The sequence below is a fragment of the Oryzias latipes genome, chromosome 17 (genome assembly GCF_053564925.1).
Source record: "Oryzias latipes strain Hd-rR chromosome 17, Olatipes_Hd-rR_3.1".
Lineage (NCBI taxonomy): Eukaryota > Metazoa > Chordata > Actinopteri > Beloniformes > Adrianichthyidae > Oryzias > Oryzias latipes.
This window is the reverse complement of record NC_136253.1, coordinates 26,326,302-26,345,058: the sequence shown is the minus strand read 5'-3', so window position 1 is coordinate 26,345,058 and position 18,757 is coordinate 26,326,302. Positions and strand designations below refer to the sequence as shown.

The window sequence follows — 18,757 nt, the reverse complement described above, 5'->3', positions numbered from 1 at the left end:
TCTGAAGGCGTTTGATCTTTCAGCCGCATATATTTTTCCATAAATATATGTGGGCTGACGTGGGTCACGTGACGTGACCTGAGTTTCTCTTTTTTCATATAAAAGATCTCGTAAAAAGGTACGTTGCTATTTATTAATTATTTTTATTTACATTTCTACGGACCCGTGTATAGGTTTCATGCTGTGTAGTTGCGACTTTGAAGGACATTTAAACAAACCGGAAGAATGTTGTTCAGGAACGGACTGGAGAGTTCTCTAAATTTACTTAGCGATTTGTTTTATTCAATATTCTTTTACATGTTAAGGTATTCACACTACAAGTCTAAATGCTGTGTACAATGTCTGATCTTTCCCATCATATCTGTGGGCTGACGTGGGGTCATGTGACGCGAGTTTCTTTTTTTTCCCGTGGAAAAAAAAATCTCGTAAAATAAGATCGTCTGAGGTTTAATATTTACGTTTAATAACATTTCTAGGGACCGATGTACTCTGTCGTAACGTCCATGCAAGCGTATTTTTTCAACATCAACTAGTTGAGTTAAGAAATACACTGTAAATACTAAAAAAAAAAAGACGTTTGGCTCTAAACTGGTTTTGTGATTGCTCCCAGTCCCACGTTTATCGGGAAGATTAAGTTTTAAAAATAAGCCCAGCGACAAACAGGTGTTTATTTTTATTTTTTATAGAAATTAATGTTTCCATTACTAATGCAAACTTTTTGTTTTGCAGGTACTTAAAGAAACAAAAAATCAAATGTTTTTCAGAGCGAAGGTACCTTGTCGCGTGACAGATTGCAGTTGTTTTTTATTCAAACTTTATTGACTGTAACAATTCAAAACAACAATTCCAAAAAGCAACAAGAAAGAAACAAACCAGGGGATTATTATGAAATTTTTCACAAAAACATTGAAACTGACGCACAGATTGAATGTTTTAAATGCTTTCTTATTGTCAGAGTTTCTTATTGTGTTCATGTTTTGTTTGAACTCATTGATAAAGTTAGAAAAATGGGGGGTATGATTTATAACTTTGTATTTATGAATGTGCCATATGAATAAAAATAAAAAAAGGTTAATGATGTAGAATTGTTCTTTTTTATGGGATGGACAGTGGGTGAGGCACGACAGATTACAGTAAAACAGTCAAACTGCTACCACAATAGCGTTGAACTTCTGTTGAGAATAATTCATTCATAAATCTGTCTATATATTAGAATATCAGCATCTGGATCATTTACGTCTATTTTAACATAAAAGGGGCTAAAAAGAACTAACATCAACAAACAACAACTACTAATAAATATTATAGGAAATAAGGAAACTAAGTATAAAAAAGTAAAACAAAATAAATGTACATAGTATATTATTTATTATTGTAAATAAAAAAAATAAACATGTCTGACTAAGAGTGGGGGTTGAGGTCGGGGGTTTTTTTGTCTCTTTTTTGGAATCCAGCGTAGAGGCCATGACCCCCCCCTGCAAGAAAAGTAGAGAAGGTTCAATCAAACAGTGATAGACGATGGGCTACAGTTTGTTCACTCAGTGCTCACAGGACGACTGTTTCTAATTTGATTAGTGTCAATTATCCTTTGTAGGAAATATTAGTACTATTCAAATATTCATGAATAATTACATTACTACATTGATTTTTAATGCATAGCACAAAAGCATCAAATAATCAATATCTAACAACTTGTAGAACATGAATAACAAAACTTGGACATGCATCCATCATCTACCCCTTTTGTCCTTTTATTGACAAAATTAGAAAAGATTTATATAATTTTAAATAAACAAAAAAACAAATTAGGCTGATTATTATTTGGACTTATTTATTTGCGACCAAGCAAAAAAACTGATGGAAATTCATGTTGAAGAGGCAAGTTGCTGGATTGTCCGCACGTATTTTAACCATAACCCCGGCTTCTTTACTTGCAAATAGGCACTTCAAAATAAATAAATAAATTCATTAATAATATATACAACATAAAACATGACTAGCACTCCATTAACTCCATCTGGGTTTCATAAATAAAATAAAAACGTTTACCACTCAAAACAATCATCAGAACTCTAACACAGTAAATATGCCAAACAAATTAATAAAAAAGCATTTATATACATTAGAGTTCTACTTTAAAATAGTAATAATGTAAAATAAAAACTGCTCCTTTTTTCTTTAAATGTCCTCATTGCATATTAATCTTTTCCTCCAATCACACGGCTGCATTCTGAAAGATGAAAAGTGTAAACTTGTTTAAGAGATGTTTAAGAGGACTACTGTGAACTAAGATAAATGTGTTAGTTAAAATAAAGTAATAATGCATAGTTATTTTATAATAAAAGACTAAAAAAGGCAAATTAATAATACAAAATCCAAATCTTTACAAATTCTGCAAGTATTTTGTCGTATTACTTTTTACTGGTGGAAATGCAAAGAAAAGCGACAAATTAGAAGAACTGGTTTGAACATGAATTATTGCACAAAGACGGAAAGGTGGGCGTGTCTCCAGGAAAGAGATCCTCATGACAACCAACATGATTTTTGATACGGAGGCTGATGCTTTAAGGAGAAAAGAAACGTCAACAGCCAGTGCTGATCAGAACACAATCCAATATTCTCATCATTTGAATAAATCCTGAAATGTTCATCTGCTGGTGTTTGTCTACATTTCTTGATGAAGTTTTGCTGCAAAATAAACCCATTAACCATCACTGTTCTGTCTGTGATGGAATAAACGCCAGGGCTACTATGGGAAGATATACGGTAGTCAACATTTTCTTGGAAAGGATTCTTTTTAAATAATATTTTATAGAATCTTTTAATAGTGTGTAAAATGTTTTTAACTACAAAGCATATTAATTGCATGTTATATGTTTTATATCAACTGTAATGCCCATTAAAAAGAAAAGCTAAAGTAAACTTGAACTGAATTATTTCTTTCTTATTAAAGATTTGAGGAAAAGTGTAAAAATAACCACCAGATGAATAATTCTGTATTTTCACATTTCTTTGGAGAAACATTTGTTGAGGATAAAAAAACACAGGAATATCTTAAAAAACATATTTTTGCTAACTGTGCAGAAAAATAAGATTGTACCAGGATAGTAAAATGTCAGAAGTTGGCACACTGGTGGACGGCTGTGGGGCTGAAGTGGTGGGAGGATGGATGTCTGAAACGGTTGATGGTTGGACGGCTGAAGCACTGGAGGGCTGCTGGTTTTTCCAACCTTAATGGATGAAAATGATAAAATGATTAGTGTGGTTGTTTTGGTGAGACATGACCAGATCTGCTGACGGTTCACAAATGAAAGTTTCTAATCAAACTAGAGTTTATGCAGATTGAAGATGTGGTGTCATCAAGCTTCCATGAATAATGAGGAACAACAACAGACTGAGGTGAATGTAAAATTATTATTACCAGTATACCTGATACAAGGCCTTCATCCAGTCAAAGCACGTTTCTGCTTGATCAGGGAACTTAAGGCAACTTAGGGGGCACAACATGTGTGTGGTAAGAGGCGGGACTTTTTGGCAGGTTTGGCAGCAATTTTTGTATCGTCATCGTCAAAATTTAAATTATCATACAACACTGTGAACAGATCGACAATTGGTTAATGACTCTGAGTCACAGATGGTAAATACATACCAATACAGACACTTCATCACATGTGAGGCGTTCTCTTTTGGCCTGAAATCTTTGTAGCCCGCCTTACATTTGGATGTTTTGGTGGCCACAGCGATCACAGTTGATGCAAGAAGTTGTCGAGCCTCGTGGCAGAGTCAGCTGAAAATAGGAAAAGCAGAATTTTTGTGTCCAGTTCCCCATTCTGATAAGATTTGGGGAAAATATTGCCATATTAATGACAATGGTTGTTAGTTTTACAATTAAATTAAGGTAGCAATTGAAGTCTAACAGTTTTGTAAGAATGTGCAGGTTATTATTTCTGAATTTTAAAAAGAAAAGTTATAAAAAAAGGTCATGAAGACTTGGTTTTGAGCTGAAGATGTCTTTCCTCTTATCCAAAATGATTTCTGGAATAAAACTGGTAAAAAAGCAGTTTGACTGGATCAGAGAAAAGGTCTGAGCGAGTGTGACGTCACCCATTTCCTTCCAGATCCATCATAACAAATTCAATTCTGTCGTCGTTTCTCTGTGATAAAGACGTCACCACGTTGGAGCCAGTTGACAGTGATTGATCTGAGTATCAATTCTATGGCAACTACTGTCGCCAATCAGGAGTAAGCTTGTTGAAAGTCCACACTGCTTCCACTGAAAGTGAGCTTGGTGGAATTTGTCAAACAAACATTCAAGGTGGCACATGCTATTACTGAGGCATCTGTTGGTCAGTCTATAATTTGAATAACTTGTGATAAAGAAACAGTTTTGTAAAACAAATAACTGGAATTAGAAAAAACATGTTGAAAAGGGTATCACAACAAGAATGGTTAATCTGACCCATAGAATGACTAACTAACAGCTGTTGTTTCTCTTTAGAAGTCTACAGGATTTTGGCTCCTTGGAGCCAGCGGGTACTTCCTGTTTGGAACGTGAGGGGGAGGAGTCAGTCAGTCCAGGTCTCTGAGACAGAGACTGTTTTAAAATATTTACAAAACCAAGTCCAGATGATCGTTGTTACAACGTTTTTTGTGTAAATTTGGAGAAAAACCCTAAATAGGTCAATCATAACACTTTAATATGTCAGTAAATTACTGTTGCTTTTTTTGCCGGGAAACCGGCGGTGGCGCGAGCGCTGCCATAATCATTAGCTAATGTAACCCCGATTCTCACAAACCTCCCTTCCTCTGCTCCACCACAATAACTATACAGTCGAAACAAATAATTAATACATTTTTCTATGACGATCATAGTAACCTGCAGTCGTGTTACGTTCAGTCTCTCGATGGAGGCCGTATTTTTCAGCACCGCTCTGCCGTCACACAGTGATAACAACAGCTGCATTCATTTGTCAGATGAAAATACATTCAGATGACCATAAAGTATTTTCATTACTGCCTCTTGTGTTTACATTTCTTACCTTTGAGACTTCTTTAGCTCGTGCAGAGATGCAGAACGCGCGACAACCAGATTACCTTTATTGACGCCCAACACCCACCGACCGGCGCGCGGATACGTGGGGGTGGGGTGGCTTAATGTGCACGGCGCGCACGCATGCGTATTTGCACTAAAATTTTCACATGGCCTCTTTGACATATAAACCTAACATTTCTATCATTTGTGTCTAAATTACGTGCATTAAATAACACAACTTGATGTGTGTCTGTCATATAAAATATTCCATGTTGGGTCTAAATCAGATAAGCATTGTTCATCACATCAAATATTTACATATTTACTGTATTATACTGTTTTCATATATTTATTACTTTTATCATCTAAATTTTCCCAAGATTTATGAAAAAATGAAAATCACACACTGAAAAATAGGGTTTGCTTTATCAGTTTATTCTGCATAATGGAATGTTTGGCTCAGAACTGAGCTCTTTGGCATCAACTCAACCATTGGGTTTGGAGGAAGAGAATTGCTACCTATGACCCCAAGAACAGCTTCCCCACTGTCAAACATGGAGGTGGAAGCATTATGCTTTGTGGCTATTTTTCTGCACAGAGCTACGTCACCACGTTGATGGAGCCATTAATGGAAAATCCTGAGTGAGAACTTCCTACCCTCCTTAAGCCAGGACCCTTCAAATCAGTCATGAATGGGTCTTCCAACAGGTTAGTGACCTAGAACCTACAGCCAAGGCAACCAAGGAATGGCTGAAGAACAATCATATCAAGGTCATTGAGAGGCCCAGCCCATGTCAATCCTATGGAGAGATCTCACAGTCGCCAAGCAACAGCCACCAAATATTCTTGATGTAGAAGGGTCAAAAGAAGGGCAAATACATTTATATAAATTCTTTCAACTTGATTTCTTTCTAGGTTTGCAATTCTGCACAACAAACAAAGGACAAAAACTTTTTTTCCTCCAAATAAAGGGAAAAACCTTGAAACTTCATGTGAGTTCTTGGCAACTGCCATTTCCCAAATCCTGCTCATACTGGACCCACATCTCCATGTCTTGGATATAAGTAATTAACTTGCCAATAACAAAGACTTATTAAAGGTCACTGAGGTGAACTTTGTAGACAAGTGCGGAAACTGTATAGTGTAAGGCTGATCGGCAAATAAAAGACCATGAAAGTCATCTTGGACTATAGTAGGCACAGAGGAGGGTTCACAGCTTCCCTTTCCTGGGCATCCCCATCTCAGCTGATCTAACTTGGTTTCCTAACATCCAGGACGTTATCAACAAGCACATCAGCACGTCTGAAGCTGCTAGCAACCTACCGCTCAGCCAGTCCAACTGTATCATGGTCTGGCTCTCAGATCAAACTGAAGAAGAGCAACAGAAGCTTCTGTGCTGAAGATACTGGAGCAGATCATCGGCTACCCCCTTCCCTACCTGTCATCCTGTCTGAGTAAAGGAACGTGTCAAGGACAGCACCCTTCCTGCAGCTAACATACTGATAAACACACATTTCTCTCCACACTTCTAATATTCTTAATTTCTCATGTCATTTACCCCTAATTTAAGATAACTCATTGTCATTTTGTTACATTTTACTTCAGTCTTGCTACAATTAAAATGTAGTCTGTACCCTGACAAAGGATTTGGAGATGCATAGCACATTATATGAGTTTAATAGGTCAGTGTTTCATTCTAAGGTGTTGGACATACAAATCAAAGGCCAAACGTTTGAGTTAAAATGAGAAGTGTCTTCAGCACAGGTGTGAGCACTGAAATGTTTAGCTAGTGTTGTAGAAACTTGAACGGAGGTAAAAAACAATGTAATTGTTGAAATTTAGGTTGAAAAACCCTTCATTGGTGCAGTTCAGAAAAAAATCTCTCATTTCAATTAAAAGTCATTTATTGGTACAAAAATGAAATGAGGTTTTCCTTCATATAAGCCTTTTTTTAGGGGTGGAGCTGGGGCTTGAACTGCAGAAAGTCTCCTCCTCAGCAGACAATTAGTCCCTCATGTTCTCTCTCCATCAATGACTCTGTGCTGCCTAAAAATGAAATGAAGAAGAAAACACATAAATGCCACAAGCCCTGGACATCCATGCAGATCACAAAGAGAAACCTCCTGGCTGTGTGGGGCAGAACCATCCAAAAGCTGGGAGGAGAGCTCTTCAACCACACTTCAAGGACCTGCAGTGCTGCTGGACTTCACCAACCACAGTCTGGTCAGCAGCATGACATCATAGAGCCTTTAGTTCTTTACCATGGCACCATAACCTGCAATCCATCACATCATGCTTGATCAGTTATGCAACAACTTTAGAAAGTGTAACCCTTGTGCTATCCTAGGCACTTTACCATTGGGAGTTGGGTCATCTAGACCCACTAGACAGTGCTCTGAACCTTTTTTCTTCAATAATTTGTGATCTTCACTGGTGTCCATGGATTACATGAAATCTTTCCACCTTTATCCACCTTTGTCATGGTAGGGAGAACACGTCAATGTGAGGGTGGGGTCACAAGATAGCACAAGGGTTACAAAAGATTTTTACCATATGTTGATGACAGCTGATTCTTGTTTTCCTGATGCTCAGACAAAGCCCTTCAGTGTTTTTCTCTGGGTCATTTTGATTGGTCCTTGTGGGAAGAGATTAATGTATTAATAATACTGAAGAAATCAAGAGATATTCCACATCAACAGCATGAGAGTAACATGAAAGAAACAAGCCAACATTTATCTACAACATTACCACAGTCTTTACCTGGAGGTATCATTCTGGTCACGTCTGCTCCAGCTTTTCTGACTTCCGCTTGTTCCAGCCACCGGCCTGAACGGCGAGGATGTCTGTGCAGAATGAAAGGATCAAAATGTATTAAACTGAGAAAACAAACTACACAAAAAGGATGCATCTTCAATGAGTATTTACCAGTTTTTGACACATATGTACTCGGAACATGTGTCTGGTGAAGAGAGGAAGCTGTTCAGTCGGTTCAGTCGGTTCAGTCCCTTTCCCTGATGTTGTCCCTTCTTGATTTCATCCTCGGATCCTCATCATTTCAACCAAAATGTATGTTTGCAAACTTTTGAAACATAAGGGGTTAGAAAAAAACTCCAACAGGAATAAGGGCAGAGGCCCTAAGGGAGACCCAGGACACGCTGGGGAGACTACGTCTCTCAGCTGGCCCCGGGGTCCCCCAAGAGGAGCTGGAGGAGAGGGAAGTGTGGGCATCTTTGCTTAGACTGCTGCCCTCACAACCTGGTTCCTGATGAATGGAAGAAGATGGATGCATGGATGGAACGTGTTCAGGCCTTTCAGCAAAACTCCACGATGGCAGACTGCGATCCTTCCTCATTTACTTTGCCAGAAGACTTGTTGGAGGACTCTGGTGCTGCCACAAACTTACCTGCTCCACATCTCCCATCTCCAGGATTCTATCAAAACAAATAAATGTCGTAAATTAACATGATGATATGACACAAAATACAATAAAACATATATGCAGGCATGTTCATTTTCTTAAGGAAGAGGCCATGAAAATAACCTTACATATTCTATTTCCCCATGAATGCAGTTCACAAAGGAGGTCACCACAGTGTTTTTGGTCAAAAACGCATCTTCCAAATAACCACTGAGCCTAAAAGAACAGAAAAGTTTACATAAGAAAAACATTTATACCATCAAAAATGTAGGTGGAAAAGAATTTTACACACCCCAGTTGGCTCTCAAAACAGTACATTTAGCAAGTTCCATCCACTGCTACAGCCAACATGGAGGGAGAGCATGCAGGACCCTGAAACAGATGAACCTGACAGCTTCTCCATCTCAAAGTTAGCAGAAGATCAGTCCAGGAACTATTTGTACATGTTGTCTCCAAATAACTGACCAGTCTGAGAGAGGAAAGGGAAAAAAACATGTGGTTCTTTTATGTATATACATACATACATGCACACATACAAGAATCAGGAATCAGACATTCTGTTGGAGTGGAACTTTAAGTCCCACTCCAACAGAATTTTTAGCTATTATAAAATCGTTCCCAGTGTTTCTTTTAATTACGATCATTTTGTTTTTTTTAAGACATTTTTCTGCAGCACAGCAGCTCATAAGAATTTCACCTCAGAGCTGTGGTGCAGATGTTTGCCTCTGCTAATTTTCCATAAACCGTTTGTTAATTCTCTCTCCCGCTAGCTTATAGCACCTCACAAGCCCTAGCCGACATTAGCATAGCAAAAAAAAAAAAATCAATGAGCAACATTGGAGCTATCCATGTGTACACTTTTGAGCCAGATACCAGCTCAGACAAGGGAACTCAGGACATTAATGGATCTACCGGTATTTGTCTGCAAGTGGATGCATCAGAATTGGAGCGGAGTAGAGACTTTGGCCCATTCATGGCAGTTAGAGCGTCACAACTATAAGCTTTTTGAGACAATGAGTTTCATCTTCTCCTGATCCATTGAGATTTGAATAAATACTCAGAAACAGTTTTAATCTTATATTATTGTGTATGTGTTTATATTTTTGTTAATGTTCTCAATAAAGAGAAAAATGTTTGATCTTAAAAACATGACTTCCATTGGAGCGGCTCTTTAACTTTGTTGACAATGCTAGGATAAATACATGTGGTCAGTCAAATCAGCCATAACTGTTTAGACCAGGGGTCTGCAGCCTGAGGCTCCACAGCCACATGTGGCTCCTTGACCCCCCCTTTGCGGTTCTCTGACAAAAAATAAAAATGTTTTTAATTCAAACAAATATCCTATTTTTCAGACGACACAGCGCATCACGCAAAACATAACAGTCAGATAAGTCAAACTTTACACTTTACTCAACTTGGTGATCTACTCAACAGTTGAAGCAAAGTATTACTGTGCCAGGCTCCTGACTACAGTACCCATAATGCTTCAATAATCTATCAAGCGGTGATGCACAATATTTTAAGAAATTCCAGCATTTATGAAGAATTTTTTTAAACCTGACAACGTACCCTAAAAAAATCAATTTGAGGTCAATACGCACAATTTAGAGGGCCTATACCATGCTAGCCATTTAGAATAAACTATTTCCTCGATCTCTGAGGCTCCGCCTTTCTCTTCTTGTGGGTGTCGCCTATTTCATGACATCAACCTAGAGTCGGCGTCTGCAGCGTTTCTGCGTTTCTTCCATCCAAACTTTTGCAAAGATGGATGTGAATATTGTGCAATGAAAGCATTTTGCTGATCACCACTAGCTCCATTGAGAAAGTGGGCGTGTCTGTTAGCCTGGAGGCGGTTTTAGCTGCACAGGCTCTTCCTAGAAGAGGCTGCTCCTCACTTATGATGACGTCACAATGTGAGGACCCTCTTATTGTGAATTGGGAGGGGCTGGTGCTCAGAGGGTTTCAGAGGAATGCTGAGAGATGCGTGAATGGATCAAAATACTGCTGTGGATTAGTTTTTGTGAGGAATTAACATTATAATACACTTTAAAATTTTAAAACGTTGATGTTGCATGATATAGGCCCTTAAAGAAATACTGGCTGAGATGTACTAACAACATAAAATTTACAATGTGTAAAAAAAAAGCTTTTGTAAACCCCAGTAGTTATCCAGTTTCCAAAATAACATAAATGCAAATGAGTGTTTGACTTTCTAAACGCTGAAGAGACACCTTGTGTGTCCTACTGAGTTCTGGACAGTGAGACATTAGAAAGGCTCTTTAGCAGTTTAAAGGGCTGCAGACCCCGTTTCTGGCTAAATGACCCAAAAGGAAACTTACCTCTGCGGAGACCACGTGACGTTTCCGCCCACGTCCTCTATACAGAAGAGGCCTTCACCGTGATCCTGCGGCCTTTTAAATTTAAGATGGAAAAACGCCTCGTCATTCAACGTTTATCCTAAACAGCCAACACGTTTTTACTAAAAACCCATCTCTGGTTTCCCAAATCTAAACATTACATTTCTACAGAGAAAAGTTCAAAGCATCGCCCACCTTCCAGCTGTCCAAGAGTTCTTTAGCCGCGCGCCTTCCTGCGGGTTCATCCGAGGGTTTCCGGGGGAGTGGGGTGGGGGTGCCCGTATGACGCTGCGTTCACTGGCTTTTCGAAATGCGCACTTCATGTCAATTGGGGCAAATTGAAGGCTTAGAAGCCTGTTTACTTTAGATAATATATCCTATTTAATATATCCTATTTAAAACATTATTGAGAATTACTACAGGAAACAGTGATGAAACCTTTTTTAACAGATAAATTAGAGCACTTCATTGTAATACTATAATATATGAGATACGTCAAAAAATTGACAGTTAAAGAAAAAAGAATATAATAGATCCTAATATTTTATAAAATCCATCAAAATAATTGTTTCATCTCATTTATCATAATATTTATAGTTTTTTTTATCACACACCATTAGACTCATAGTGTAAATAAATTAAAATGCAGAAAAATCAATTTAAAGAACTCTTTGGTCCGTCCCTGAACTCAACATTTTTCCGGTTTGTTGTCACATGTCAATCATAGCCTGATCGCCGCAACAGCAACACGGAACGAGAGAACCTATACACGGGTCCCTAGAAATGTAAATAAAACAAATTAGTAAATCGCAACGTACCTTTTTACGAGATTTTCCACAGGAAAAAAAGAGAAAGGCACGTCACGTGACCCACGTCAGCCCGCATATATGAATGGAAAAGATCAGACGCTTTCAGATCCTTTGAGGAAAAGTTGAACGTAACAAACAAACAACTTCATGTCTGCAATATTACGAAAATAAAGGGGATATATACTGCTAGAAATGTTTTCAAAAATAAATTAGTCCACAATCACTCTTATTTTATGGCATTTTCTGCGGAAAAAAAGAGAATCATATTAGTCACGTGACCCACGCGCACGTCTGCAGATATGAATGAAAGTTAACGTGTTTCTCCAACGTAACAGAGCCTTTGGGAGAAAAAGTTGAACGAAACAAGCAAACTACAAACTGTATGTCCAAAATGAAAGCATATTTTAAAAGAAAATGGTATATTTCTCACTAGAAATGTTGTCAAAATAAAAATTAGTCCTCAAAATATCTTGTTTTATGGGATATTCCACCGAAAAATGAACATGCATCCGCCATGTTTTTTGCTCACGGCAGGCCAAACCTCCAAAGTCACGTGATCCTGAGAAGGCTCGTAGAAAATGAATAGAAAAATGAAACGTATCCCCCTCACAGTTTAGGGGGCGTTTTTGTAAAACTCTCACGCATTTCCATGTGGACAAATGTAGCTACTACACATTTTAGGATGAGACTGGGTTGAAAAAAACACAGCAGCCTGCGATATTATCCTCAGTGTAGCTTAACCGACAAATGAATCATGACAGACAGTGACTGGCTTTGGGACAAGCACAGCTCAATTATTGCCTCAATTAACAGATGTCAGTTCTGAAGGTGTTTTTCAAAATAAAATGACGATGTCCATCCAGAATCCTGCCTTTCTGTTAAGGAGTCAGATTTTCCGCTAAGTCGTTCAAATGTAATGAAAACTTAATTTTTGTTCTTTTCATACATCCGAGATGATTAATCTTAATGATTGAACTAATGACGTCTGCATATTTGTTGCTAAAACTGAGGTAAAGAACATGATTTCGCCACATCTTGTTTTTCAAAAAACATATATTTTTACCTGGTCTGTTGCTAATTTTAAACTCACAGGAAAAGACTTCCTGCTGTTTCTGAATAGCCTCTTAGTGTCGGCTCCGACCTCGGGGAAAGCAAAGGGAAATGGTAGGAGTGAAGTACTCTACTAAAAGAAACAATTACAGTAAATGACTCGTGGACCCTTTAGGCCCATGAAGTATAGTTTCCTCTCGCCAGCTATCAGCAGTCTTCTTGAGTTCATTGTGAACTTCTAAAAAAGAGTGACTCATAAACTTTGTTCATCAAGTAAATGTGAATGATTGCTGGTATCACCGACGGGGGAACTAACAGTGGGGTGGGATGTGCGACACAAAGCAGAACACATGATCCTCAAACTCTGATTAAGAGGACGTTTTACTGCAAATTTTGAATCAACTAAAGTATGATGGTTGAAACTTACTGTATGTTTCATGTAATAAATGCTTGTTTAATGTTTTAAAACTCACTATTTTAGGACTGCTTCCACGTGGATTGGATTTAAAGTTCAACCGCGATCAAGCGTTCCCAGTTGTGGGTAGGACTTCTGGCTCATCTCCCATTATCCCTTTGTTTACATTCTCTTCTGGTAGCTTACAGCCCCTCACAACCCCGACCTGACATTATTGGAGCAACAAAAATGGCAAGCAACATTGGAGCTATCAAGCTGTACAGTTTTGAGCCGGATGCCAGCTCAGACGAGGAAAACAAAGGCGTTCATGGATCTATTTGTCTGCATGTAGATGCATCAGAATGGAGCAGAGCAGAGAGCAAGTGTCCACTGACTGTAGCAGCTGCATCATAGCTAGAGGCTTTTTTCTTCTGCTCCTTATTCACGACGATTTGAAAAAATATATACATTCAAAAATGCAATTTTTATGTTAATTTTCTTTAAATATGTTCTCCATCATCATAAATGCATGAATGTGTTTAAAACCAATACACCATTTTTATTGGAGTGGGTCTTTAAGCTGTGTAAATTCACATAGATCTTTCTGAAAAACAAAAATTAATCTAAAAATCCATAAAAGAAAAAGAAAATGCTCACTTCATATTAAAAAAAAGCATCTCCAAATTATCAATTTTTCTTCACCAAAATGGGAACTTAAAAATCCGGCACACAATGAATGCTGTTCAGATATTAAAAAGCATTTAAATTTCCCTCATTCTATGTGACGTTTTTAAAAACTTGCTAAATAGATTCCTATTCACAATTTCTTTCCACATTTCCACACTGTTATTTGTCTTCTAATTTTTCTTTGGGGAATTCAGATAAAGGGATAGCACATATAATGAAGTTGAAGGGGGTTTTCTAAAGAATCTCTCAGAGGTAGAAATGGTTTACACCAATAACTCTTACACAGGTTCCGCCATCTAAAATGACTGTTGGATTGTTGAATGTAGTGACAATTTAAGCATCTGATTTAGAGGTATTTTGTGGTTGATGTTGTTTTGTTTAAATTCTTGCTGAAACTTTAGAAACCCTCTTTTATGAAGGGTCTTGCCTAAACACACAGCTGTCAACCTGGTACAGTTTGCATGATGTAACAGGGAGAAATGTCACTCATGTCCTGCTTTGCGATGAACCTGCAAAGATGAAAGACTTCCAAGGGGAATAAAATCAAGATATTCCACATATGATGGTGAAAGCGTTTGGGAATGGAGGAGGCCCCAGTGTAAAGTGGTGAGACAATAACAGGACACACTTTGCACCACACAAGCCTCAGTTTATTTATACTGTTAACACTCCCACAAACTCCAGTTGGAGACCTATCAGCGTTAGTCAAGCTGGACACAGGAGCCAGCAAACCTGATTGCCATCAGTTTGGTTCATGAATCACATGGATCTTGTTTGAGGTGATACTCCACTCAATTCCTTAATCACTTATAAACCCATCTCTAGCTCTCCCTTTTATTTATGTAAAAGATTGAGAAGGAGGTTGATCTTCGTTTGAAAGAAGGTATCATTATTTTCTTTGTGTTGTCATTGGGGAGACAACAAGGGAACGAACTAAATTAGTAAATGGCGCCCACATATCTCCCTCCGAGTTCATAAAGAGTCTAATGTATTTTGTGCACAAAGCATTTTCCCCATTACACCCGGAGGAGAGACTCCAAAAGAGACACACTCTGTGAGAATATTTAACCCAGACGAGACATAGAAAAAGTTTTCTCTGTCGCTAAAGCAACAAGAAAATGCCAAGCCAAAAAAAAACCTTTTCTTTGGAGGAAGGAAAAAAGATCAAACCCTCCCCATCTAGATCAATTCAATGTATATTATGTACAACTGCAAAAAGAAAAAAGAAAAAAACAAATACATCAATTTGTTTAAGCTTCTGATGATGTTGTGAAAGGACTGTTTAAATGCCAGCACTCCTCCTTTAAAGTAATTATCCTTTCAATCATATTTTATTCATAGTCATATGGGTGTGATCCCCGATATTATTGTTGGTATGAGTTTTACATCCATGGGTATAGGTCTTTATTGCAACCTACACCAGTGAGAATTCTTTGAAAGAGTAATTTGCTTTCACATGCGAGAAAAGACTGGAGACCTAAGAAGAATTGAGTTGCTGTGATAACGTTGTCAACGTCTGCGACGCAGAGGAGCATTTTTTATATGCAGGTACAATTGTTGCAGTTCATTCCTGTTTGAGCATGTCAAATATATCATAAAGAACTTGACTCAATGGAAAACTATTTTTTGCGTTGTAGTGTTTTTATTTTTATTTTTTTTATTTTAAACACAGCCTCACCTGCCTTTTCTGACTCCATGTCACTGAAAGTCAGCGACTACTAGATTCAAGGAAAAGTTGACCTGCCAAAAGAGACTGTGTTAAAACACGAAGAGGCTTGATTAAACAAAAAAAAAGCAAATAAACTTATAGTGTATTTAGCCAAATCCAGTGATTCCCTTTTACACTACTGCCTAACTATGTAATCATGTGGGGGCTCAAGTCTGTGTCCCGCTGTGCCTGTCCCCAGCCAGGATAAAATACAGGGTTGTGTCAGGAAGGGCATCCGGCGTAAAAAATCTCTGCCTAACCACCTGTGCAACTCGGTGAAAACTAATTCGCTCTGGGAAACCTGATAAGTTCTGATAAGATCAGAACTGTGTGATAAATAGACCTTTTGCTAAAGCACATTTAGCTTTTGCAAAAGCTCCATATCACTGACTGAAATTCTAATGTTTAATGTGTAACCTAATGAATTAACTTGATGAAGTAACTTAATGAATTAACCGTTGTTGCTCAGCAAGAAGTTTTCTTCCTTGAGCGCATAACATTGGTACAATATGTGTTTTTTTATTGAGTGGACTGTTTCCAGTGAAACCTATTGTCTTCATGTTGACATTGTTTCCAATAGGTTTCCAGTGAAACCTATTGTCTTCATGTTGACATTGTAATGAAAAAAAAAGTTTACTCTTGAAAGAGCCATTTTCCTAGTTACAACTTAATAGGGTTTTTGCTACAATATAACAGTTTCTTTTATTTTTGTGGAAGGAATTCATTAAAAGTATGTCTGACAAAGGAGGATAAAATAAAATGAAGATTTATTGAAGTTTTTTTAAATTTGGCAACATCTTACAGGGTTGATCTGTCTCTTAAGCGCAATTTAAGGGAGTTGAAACATTCTCAAATTTCTATGCATCCTTTTTTTCATGTGCTGACTCTGGAGGCCCCTGAAATCAAATGTGGTGTTTGTCTTGTTTATCCATTTCTGCTTTCTTTGAACCCATGGTGAGAAAAATACAGCTCAACAGTTTTGTGTATTTTATAGATGTTTGGTTTGAGGAAAATACATGAAACACACTTTAAAGCTGTTGTATTAGAAAAATCTTGTCAAAATATTCTCCGTTTTTTTTTTCTGTCGCTGTGCGCTTGCACTCAATTTCTATGAAGCTAAAAAGGGGAAAATTACAGTGAAAAATCAACCCAAGTGCTAGAAGAAATGACCAAAAACATCAGGGTGCAGCTGTGAAAGAGGTTTGGGAGGGAGATGGAGAGCAGTGAATCAAATATGATTAATGCAGGGGAAGAACAAAAAGAGACAGCAATACATTTATATAAAAAACATTTGAAAGAAAAAGATGTTGTTTAAAGGCAGCAGTAGAGCTAAAGCATGCTGTGAGGCAGCAGGTGAACAGGAGGTTCTTGCTTACTGCCTTTTGATTCTTCTTCTGCGCTCATGCCTCTTTTGAAAGTCATCCATAACAAAGGTGGGTTGCTGTGAATGTCAGCAACAGCTGAGCTTTTAATAGACCAAAATAATATGAATCTTAACAACTCACTTCCAACTGAGGTGCATTCTCCACAGTTTATCTGACACGACTCGTGTCCTGTTTCTTTTCTGGACTACCTTTCCCAACTAAAAAGCTTTCATTGTTGCCTTTTAGAAAACAGATGCAGCCTCTGCCCCTTGAAATCAATTTTCTATAACAAGCTCTCACACTCTCCCCTGTGCTGCAGCTTGTTTCGGACGCATTGTTGTCATTCAGCAGGTGCCAGAAGGGGAGTCCGCTCATTGATCTGCCAATCAGGTGGGCTCTAAAATTAGCGTGAGGCCTGCACTCACCTTTGCCAAGATAATGATGAGAGTCAAGGAAAAATGGATATGTTTTTCTACATCATAATGAGAACATCTTTGAAAGACTAGAATTTCTGTTGATATTTCCAAACTACAAAAGAACTAAGTATAGGTGATGAAAAGAAACTGAGGTCACATCTTGAAGGGATTTAATTGAAGTACTTATCTATTGAAACACGGTTGCTACCAAGCGGTTAGGAAGTAAAGTATTAAAGTTGTTCCTTGCACGCTATTTTATAAATGTCCGATTTCCATGCTAATGAGTCTGTAATGTCAAATGAGAGTTAAAGGAGACCAATTTTAACATTAACGAGCAGCCCACTTGTTTTTGTTGCCTTATCTTTTGTCTTGTTTTAACATTTTACTGCTGCTGTCATATTAGTTAACAATAATTCAATGATTAAAGTCTATAAAGTTGTCTTATGCTCTTTTCTTAACCAGCAAATTTCCTTTTATCTTTACAAAACATCTCTATCAAAAGCCTCTCTCACAGCTTGTTTACTCATCCTTTTAACTTTATTTTGCTCTGTTGTGTGAAATTCACTTGACTGGAACATTTCTTTTCCACCTCCTTCATGCCTCACTGACCACCACAACCACAGATCCAGCTCTGATAACTAAACCGCTTCATTGGAGCAATCGTGGGTCAAAGTGGGTCAAAGACTTAGCTCAAAGTCTCCAAACTGGGGTAACAACTGAGGGAAACACAAAAAAGCATTTGTTCCATACAGAAATCTGTCAGTCTCTGGACTTAAACCAGTGACCAGTGACAAAACGTCATCATACAATCAGTGATGTTCTGTAGTGTCCATCCTTTCTGGTACCTTGTTGTGTTTCATTTTCAATATTTCATTTTGATTTCTGGAAATAACTTTCAATTTCATTAAGTTTTATTTTTATTTTATTTTATTTTTTGTAACTGTGTTTTGGTTTCTGGAATATTGCTTTGATCTCTAAAATGTAATTCTGTTTTTTAATTTTTTTTACATTTTTTGCTTTTTTAATTGTCGTTGTGATCTTTAACTTGTTTTTGTGTTCACCGATTTGTTGGTGTGATTTGCACTTCAGGGCCACCGTAGATTCCTCCTAAGATCTGCAATACCAATAAAAAGTGTACGTAAAAGAAGGAGTATTTAGAACCACAAGAGTTTGGGTCACATCAAAGGGTTTTTGGTGCAAAACACACAACTGAGTGTTTAACCCTTGTGCTATCCTATGACCCCACCCTTGTATTTACGTGTTCTCCCTACCATGACAAAGGTGGATAAAGGTGGAAAGATTTCATGTAATCCATGGACACCAGTGAAGATCACAAATCATTGAAGAAAAACGGTTCAGAGCACTGTCTAGTGGGTCTAGATGACCCAACTCCCAATGTTAAAGTGCCTAGGATAGCACAAGGGTTACATGTGCAATCATCCCCAAAAACAAATAAGTAACAAAACCAGTTTTTAAGAGTTTTCCCATGAAAGCTCTGCCAAAGAGCCAAAGGTCCCATTTA

At 37.8% G+C, this 18,757-nt stretch overlaps 1 protein-coding gene and 1 long non-coding RNA gene across 12 annotated transcripts; both read right to left on the bottom strand.

The window, feature by feature from the left end:
• Positions 1 to 797: 797 nt before the first annotated feature.
• On the bottom strand, positions 798 to 5,161 carry LOC144986917 (uncharacterized). Its single transcript, XR_013650798.1, has 4 exons — positions 5,040 to 5,161; positions 3,650 to 3,787; positions 3,101 to 3,230; positions 798 to 1,475 (listed from the first exon to the last, which is right to left on the bottom strand). It is a non-coding gene; the product is annotated as an uncharacterized LOC144986917 (long non-coding RNA).
• A 1,757-nt stretch (positions 5,162 to 6,918) lies between these two features.
• On the bottom strand, positions 6,919 to 11,766 carry LOC111949091 (uncharacterized). Of its 11 annotated transcripts, XR_013650791.1 has the most exons (10): positions 11,626 to 11,766; positions 11,003 to 11,108; positions 10,790 to 10,861; positions 8,579 to 8,666; positions 7,958 to 8,463; positions 7,793 to 7,875; positions 7,583 to 7,667; positions 7,389 to 7,505; positions 7,221 to 7,307; positions 6,919 to 7,078 (listed from the first exon to the last, which is right to left on the bottom strand). XR_013650791.1 is itself a non-coding variant. In XM_078935655.1 (6 exons), exons 2-6 carry the CDS (start codon positions 11,050 to 11,052, stop codon positions 8,281 to 8,283), a joined length of 252 nt encoding a protein of 83 aa, XP_078791781.1. In that variant the 5' UTR covers positions 11,053 to 11,108; positions 11,626 to 11,766; the 3' UTR covers positions 8,262 to 8,280. The 11 variants fall into 11 exon arrangements, 1 of the variants encoding a protein (XP_078791781.1); XR_013650790.1 differs by having other exon boundaries at positions 6,919 to 7,307; XR_013650792.1 differs by lacking the exon at positions 7,389 to 7,505.
• Positions 11,767 to 18,757: the final 6,991 nt, after the last annotated feature.